The sequence below is a fragment of the Seriola lalandi genome, unplaced genomic scaffold (assembly GCF_002814215.2).
Source record: "Seriola lalandi dorsalis isolate HSWRI2012SDOR001 ecotype SW California unplaced genomic scaffold, Sedor1 jcf7180002054563, whole genome shotgun sequence".
NCBI classification, from domain to species: domain Eukaryota; kingdom Metazoa; phylum Chordata; class Actinopteri; order Carangiformes; family Carangidae; genus Seriola; species Seriola lalandi.
Window position 1 is genome coordinate 1376896 of NW_019525116.1, and position 7549 is coordinate 1384444.

Sequence of the window (7549 nt, forward strand, 5' to 3'; positions counted from 1 at the left end):
GGGAGGGGGGGGCTCGCCAAAGCTCAAACTTTATTGGGCACATTATTTCAAATGACAACAAAGCGTAAGGAAGTTTCCGTTGAAAGTGTCGCACCAGCAGTGTTTTTCACACCAGATGAATGTGGCTCCCTCGGCGCCGACACTCTCTATTTCTCTGTCGGCCCCGGATTACGGACCGGTGCCAGAACACTGGAGCACAATTCTGCTCTCCGTCCAGAAATCTCTGTTCTGCACTGACACACTCCGCCAAGGAAAAGAAGAAGAGACTGAGAGTGATTTTTTTTTTTTTTTCCTCTTTTAATCATTACGATTCTCTCTTCTTCTTCTTCTGCAAACACTCAGCAACTGACGGGACAACATGACCCGACTGTCCAGAAGTATTACCGCGGGTGTAATCATCTGCTCTGACTGCACATGAAACAGTGCCACATTGTGAAGCCTCTGCAAACCGTCACACAAAAAGGAAAAAAACAAAACAAATCCCACTCTGTCCTGTTTGGTCTCTTCTTCATTATGTAACTGCATCTGATAACGTTACCTCCTTTTGAAGCCCAGGATATTGGGCAAAGCAGATAAGATGTGTGTGATGGATTAGCGTGACGTGAAGGCGTTAAGTCTCTCAGTCTGGCCGTCTGTCTCCCTGTCGATCCCTCTCTTTGTTTGCCTCCATTAAAAGATATTTTCTTGGCCATTTGTAACGTCGGGACGGTGCACAGAGACACACTGATGGGTAAATGAACATCTCAGCTGCACCATAGCAGCATGGAGATACGGTGTGGTCTGACACACACACACACACACACACACACACATAAAACACACACATAAAACACACACACAGTTGGCTTTCGGACCTGGCTCAGGCACCTCTCTCGTCCACCTCGTCTCCAGCACAGAGAGCAGATATGGAGGTTGCACTCTCAGAAACATCTTTTTATCATAACAGCACGAGTAATGAAAGCCGTATGAGGCGGCTCGGGCTCCAAACATGACTAATGCTGGAACCGTGCGGCTTCGTCAGACCGACAAATATGGAACACGTCGCTCGAAAAAACATGACCTGATCTTCTGGGGTCTCTGAGGTGGAGAAAGGCCCAGAGCGCCCGACTGGCGAGCCAGACACATGCGATCAAGGATGCGATCAGATCCCTCCCGTCTCTCTCGCGCTATCTCCCTCACTTCCTGCACATCCCCGAACCATTATCATCATCATCATCATCATCAGATGCAGCAGAGTCGGTGAAAAGAAAATGAACCACTTTCTGGGGTCGACTCTGATCAATCCGCAACAATTACATTATATCATGCTCTGTGTGTGTGTGTGTGTGTGTGTGTGTGTGTGCAGCCAGGTAGTTGTCAAAAGTAAATGATCAGGCTCCTTTTGGTGGAGGAACCTTGCTTTGCAGCTGCAGAGCAGAAGTGCAGATCTGAGTACAGCTGCTTTGATCTGTCCCAGCTCTCACTGCCCCGCCTGGAAGGGCCCAAGTCTATAATTGGACAAAAGCAGAGACACATACTGTACTGTAGGGAAGCAGAAACAGAGGAGGGGGGGTTAGTGTGTGTGTGTGTGTGTGTGTGTGTGTGTGTGTGTGTGTGTGTGTGTGTGTGTATCTCCTGTTCTGTCAATCAAGCTGCTTGAAAGCAACCCCCCCCCCTTCTCCTCCTATCCGTCCTTCCCTCCTCCCTCCTCCTGCAGCTGGTGACGGTGACATCAATGGGACAAGAGAACTGAAACACCGCGGTGGGGACAAGGCGGGTGAGACGGCTGCGGTCCAATCATCAGGCCTGGCAACTGATAGCTTCCGCAAGACACAGACACCCTGGAATGGGGAGCTAAGAATAAAACTGTAATGCTGCCACCCCAAAGGTTAGAATGGAGCCACTGTCTGTCTGTCCTCTGTAAACTCTGGTTAACCCCAGCACTGCCTCCTGGAAAACGGAGCAATCTGAGCCTGTGAAGGTGGATGTTTTTTTATTTTAGTTATTTCCTAATGTTCTCTCTGTTCCTCTCTGGTCGTGTGTGTGTGAGATGCTGCACAGACAGGCTGTGGAAAAGCTGAGCAGGATCAGGATAGGAAACACTCTCCCTCCCACAGCAGCGTTTGACTTTTTTTTTTTTTTAGACACAAGCAGAAGCTGTGATAAACAAAAATGAAACAACACTTAATTTACGATTGAGCAAAAGCTTTTCCAATATTAAAGAAAAAAGAAGAAGAAGAAAGAAAAAAAAAACAGGCTTATGTTCAGTTAAAGCTCTCGGAAAAACAGCAGCGATATCTGAAAACACATTTATATAAAGAATGATCATATATGTACAAAAGGAAATCCAAATGTGATGCACAGAGAGCAGAGAGATGAAGGCGAGCTGAGTGTATGTACGGGGGTGAGTAGCTGCTGGATTCTGGCACGGAGTAAAAAAAAGGCTTTACTCCGAGGGGCACCAGGCTGCGCTGGGAGCTAATCTGAGCCGCGGTTCGCCACGGCGCATTGTGGAACAGGAAGAGGCGCTCACGGAGGCCCCGCAAACTCAAGCAGAGTTACACACTGGGCTGAAAGGAGCCTGGCATGGGGTACTGTCACAGAGGAACGCTGCACCTCCCTGCCAAGGAGGAGAATTAAGGCCCTGTAACTGTATGCCAGTCTGTGGTAAGAGAACCCAGCATAATAGTAAAGGGCAGGAGAAGGGTCTGTAACTGTGTGTGTGTGTGTGTGTGTGTGTGTGTGTGTGTGTCTCAGTGTCAGTGTTTACACCTGACTCCACCTGCAAACACCTGGATCATGGAAACTGGAGTGCAACTATAAATAAACGCAATGAAGATAAGTCTAAATAAATATATGAAATTGTAAATGGATACAGCTGAAAGTGCAGTCACACTACATCTGACGTATCGACAGAGTAGCCAGGTTTTAATGTGGAACATATTACACTAAATTACACCAGCAGGTCATATATATATATATATATATATATATATATATATATATATAGGACACAGCTGATTTCAAGCATCTACAGAAATGAGTGTTATTATTTAACTGTGTTGTTTTACACATTTCTTTAGATTAAAGACACATCTTCACATTTATCCTTTTGTAAAAACGATGTGGTGAAAGTGGATGATTTGTAATGAATATCAGTTTTGCTCTCCCAGGCCCACTGCAGTAATACCACGCTAATTATGATACGCTTAATACAGAATTTTAATTCCTTTAAATGACAAAAACTAAATCTAATGTTCTTGGTTTTTTTTACACCATGAGACGTGTTTCTCCTCTTTTCTTTTCTTTTCTTTTTTTACAAAAACAAACATAGTATTATCGTGATATTATAGTAATTTAGAATTAACATTATAGTATTGTTATTTGGTAAAACAATGAATCATTCTTGTTAGAATTAAGTAAATATCTATTTTTTCCCACTGAGCTTCTCTCAGTGTAGAATGAGTGAATATTCCAACTATTACATTTCACAGTGAGGATCACTGCCCTCACAGAAGAACCCATGTAGGTTTGTAAACACATCACACTACAATGTTTTCACCTCCTCTATTTTAACTCCACGATCACAGCAGGACACGTGAATAAAGCAGAGACAGAGCTGTCATAACCAGAGAAGTCGCAGCTTCTGTGTGTGTGTGTGTGTGTGTGTGTGTGTGTGTGTGTGTGTGTGTGTGTGTGTGTGTGAGATCAGTACAATCAGACAAACAACGAAGGGAGAGCTCCTGAGTGTGTCCATTTATGTGTGTGTGTGTGTGTGTGGAGAGTGGCGTTAGGCTGAGGCGGCTGCGGCTGCAGACAGGCTGACTCTCCCTGCCTCCTGAACTATCTGGGACTGGGCCAGCTGTCACTGCGCTCTCCAGACCACCACCACACACACACACACACACACACACACACACACACCAAAAGAATCCACAGACACATACACAACACCACACTGCCACTGATACACACCAATCTCACAATAACATACACATGGATTACAGACACACGACAAACCGCCTCGCACACGCACACGGCACACGCATGCACACGCAGATAAACAGGTTTGCAGATGCTTTTGTTTACAGATGGCACCGGAAAACATGCACATTTGGATTTAGACAAATTTGCACACAAATACTTGAACAAATGTACCACTGCAAACATATCTCTAGGTAAACAGAGGTTTTAAGCCTGACTGTCAAATTCTCAGAATCTCTTTAAACCAGATAGAAACATCCATCTGAAAAACATTTTTTTTTTGTTTTTTTTTTAAAGATTATAAAGCGCAGACTGCCCCTTTAAATGTCAGAGCCGGTCGTTATCTCAGTCCTGACTGTGTTTATCGAAGCGTTGGCATCAGCTCAGCTTGGTACATAGTAAAGAGCAGGGTCTAATCTGTGACTCACATGCCAAAGTGTGTGTGACACATCACACGTTGACCCATGTGTGTGTTTGAAGGACCACATGAAGAAGCTTGTGATATATGTGTGTGTGTGTGTGTGTGTGTGTGTGTGTGTGTGTGTGTGCCTGTGTGTGTGACTGCCCACGTACCTGGTGTGTGGACGAAGTAGGCCAGGTAGAGGTCCAGCTCCTTGACCGTCACTCCAATGTGGTGCGGCTGGACACACAGGCCGTGGTTGGAGCACTGGGGCGACTTGACCAGCCGCTCCCCGTCCGTGCTCTCCAGGGGGCTGCCCTTGAACAGGATGACCATCACCAGGTCCAGCCGCCACACCTTGTCGGCCTGGCGGAGGCAGTCGATGCGGCGGATCTTACCCTTCTGGTCGGGGTTGGACAGCACGCAGCAGGGGGGCTTCTTCCCCGTGATGGTGAGCACAAAGTCCTCGCGGAACTCGGGCCGGATGTCCTTGCGGAGCTTGGCCAGCAGGCGCGAGGCCCACTTCTGCTTGATCTCTGGCTTCTCCCCCAGCAGCTCGTCCTTCACCGCGCGCTCTTCGTCCTTGGTCATCCTCTTTTCGTGCTTCTTGAAGTACTTGCGCTTACGGGCCTGCAGGTTGAACCAGGTGTACGAGAAGGCACGGACATGGGGGAGGAGGGCCTCAATGAAGGGATGAAATTCATCCTGATGAGAGAGACACAGACGTGGTGTTAGGAGGCTGAGGAAAGGCTTTTACTTTGAAAGAGAGCATGCAAATCTTTAACATGATATTTTCAATAGAAAAAGAGGCAATAAAGTAATAAAGTGTAATAAGAATCTATGATAATACAGTGGTTATATTGTTGTTATAAATGGTATCAAAATTACCATAATTATAGGTTAATTTAAAATGTAATTACACAGTTTACTATAATATTTAAATTCCAAAAGGCAATTTGAGTAAATATTCTAAATTAAAATAAAGTCTTTCATAATTATTACCATGCAGATCAAATATAAATAAACATGCAGCAATAAAAGGGAAATTAATCTTAACTGTAAGATGCAAAAGTACAAAGCAAAGCCTCCGTTTTCACAAATAAACACAAAGACAACAAACAAAAAATACATAAATTCAAAATCCAAAAGCGACTGAAAAGCTGAGCCAAGTTGCGCTCCCGTGTTTCTGCTGTAAAAAGAGAAGTTATTCTGCTGTACCATAATACCTTCACTACATATCTCTGGGCAACAAAGCCCAGATCTCGCCACAGCGTTCCTGTGCCAGGGTTGCCACACACCGGTCGCTCACCACCGCCAAGCTTTGCCGCCACAAGACCACTGTTGAAATGTGCTGCTAAAAGATCAGCCATACCATTTCCTATCTCTGCTACCATGCAAAGGGAGCTCCAACCAGACTCACATTTCCACAACAAACTGAAAGCAGACAGAAATCACCACAGAAAACCACACTGCAAGAGGAAGACAGACGGCCTGGTAGTTACCATTTTGCACTCTCATCATAAATTTGGCACAGCGTTTAAAGTGAAAAAAAAAAAAAAAAATCTCCTGCACCAGTTTTTTTTTTTTTTTTTCTCCTCCCGCGCTCCCCAATGTAAAGCAAGTGCTGGTTTGGCAGGGTATGGAGAATTAGCAGATGAAAAAAAAAAAACTTGGGGGAGGGGGGGGGGTTGTAAAAAAAATAATTAGCAGAATATGCTGCTCACTAAAAACAGTGGGCCAAAGTTTAAAACCAAAACAAAAAACCCCAAGATTTTAGAAACTGAAAAATTCACTGCAGCAGGATCACAGCCAGTAGCTCATTACACAAAAGCACAAAATGACAAAAAAGACAGATTCAAAACTTGTAGCAAAAAAAAAAAAAAAAAAAAAAAATGCTAAGGTAAAAATAGAAATGTGAACAGTTTTGCACTGTGGGAGAAAAAAGGAACTTTAACAACGGGGAGAGATGCACTTAAAATAAACAGTCCTTTGTGCTTTCCAAAAATTAAAAAAAAAAAAATCCTTGGCAAAGTGTAATTGGTAGTGGTGTCTGTTCTGATCCCTGGGCCCGGCGCAAGACTCACACACACACACACACACACTCACACACATGCACACACACACACAGATGGGGGGGCCAGGGAGAGCAGAGCACAGAATAGGGAAAAAAAAAAAAAAAAATAGAGAGCCGAATCAATGTTGGACGAGCGCATACGACCGCTGGCAAAGCCGAGTGCTGCTTCTTTTTTCCCCTTTTCTCTCCAACTCTCTCTCTTTCTCTTTCTGTTTCTCGCTCGCCGTCTCTCGTCCTCTCCGCGTTCTTTCCCTAACCATTGCTTGAGCCTTTGCCAACACGAGTAGGGCCCACCTATTTGGCAACAAGATGCCTGTAGCCCAGCCAATGCGTTAGCTTCAAGAGCTGAAAGGGAGGGAAAAGAGAAAGAGGAGAGGGTGGGCAGGGAGGGAGGGAGGGAGGGGAAGGGGTTGGAGGGGGTGGTGGTGGTGTAGTGGCAATGAGAGGGAGAGAGGGAGCGAGAGCGCGCAGGAGAGAGAGAGAGAGAGAGGGAGCAGGTGGGAGTGTAAGAGAGCGCGCAGCCTTGTCCGACGCTGCACAATTTGCCAAATCGACAAGTTCCACTCTGACACGGAGGCAAAGTTCAGGGGAGCAAGTCTTCTCCTGCACCAATCCCAGCAGCCCCTCAGCCTGCCTCCATCTTTACTATGGCCGCCGTCGCCTCGTCTCCCTCGCACCCACCACCACCACCACCACCACCCCCACACACACTCACACACACACACACACACAAACCCCCGCCCTCCGCTGCGCTCCTCTGCCTCTCTCTACCCCTCTCTCTGCTTGCATAATGCCACCTTGGCAGAGGATGGCAAAGAGAGGACACACAGCTTCAGAATCCCTCCAGACCCCACCACCGGCAGCTGCTCATGGGTTTACCACAGCAAACAAAGAGGGAGAAACAAACCCAGGCAGCCACACTCCTCTGACTGCACACACAGAACTGACTGACGAGATGATTTAGACGCACAAAATGCAGAGATGGTTAAGAGAATTTAAGGGGGAAGGCAGCAGGCACAGGAGACCGAATTAGCTTCATTAGAGGATAAACGGTCAGCAGGAGCGTTAGAACGTCTCCCACCAAATCCCACAACCCCGCCCCCCTCCCTTCT

At 46.2% G+C, this 7549-nt stretch overlaps 1 protein-coding gene across 14 annotated transcripts in view; it reads right to left on the reverse strand.

Annotated features, from left to right (window-relative positions):
* Positions 1-7549, reverse strand: part of nfixb (nuclear factor I/Xb) — a 138996-nt gene that overhangs the window by 91760 nt on the left and 39687 nt on the right. For 6 of the 14 annotated variants that reach the window (XM_023416415.2, XM_023416423.2, XM_023416416.2 and 3 more), the window contains one exon: positions 4537-5068. In XM_023416415.2, coding sequence (XP_023272183.1) covers positions 4537-5068 — 532 coding nt within the window. Of the gene's footprint in view, positions 1-4536; positions 5069-5589; positions 5833-5865; positions 6748-7549 lie in introns of those variants that run through there. The other 8 variants (XM_087176648.1, XM_023416413.2, XM_023416414.2 and 5 more) reach the window with 6 other exon arrangements.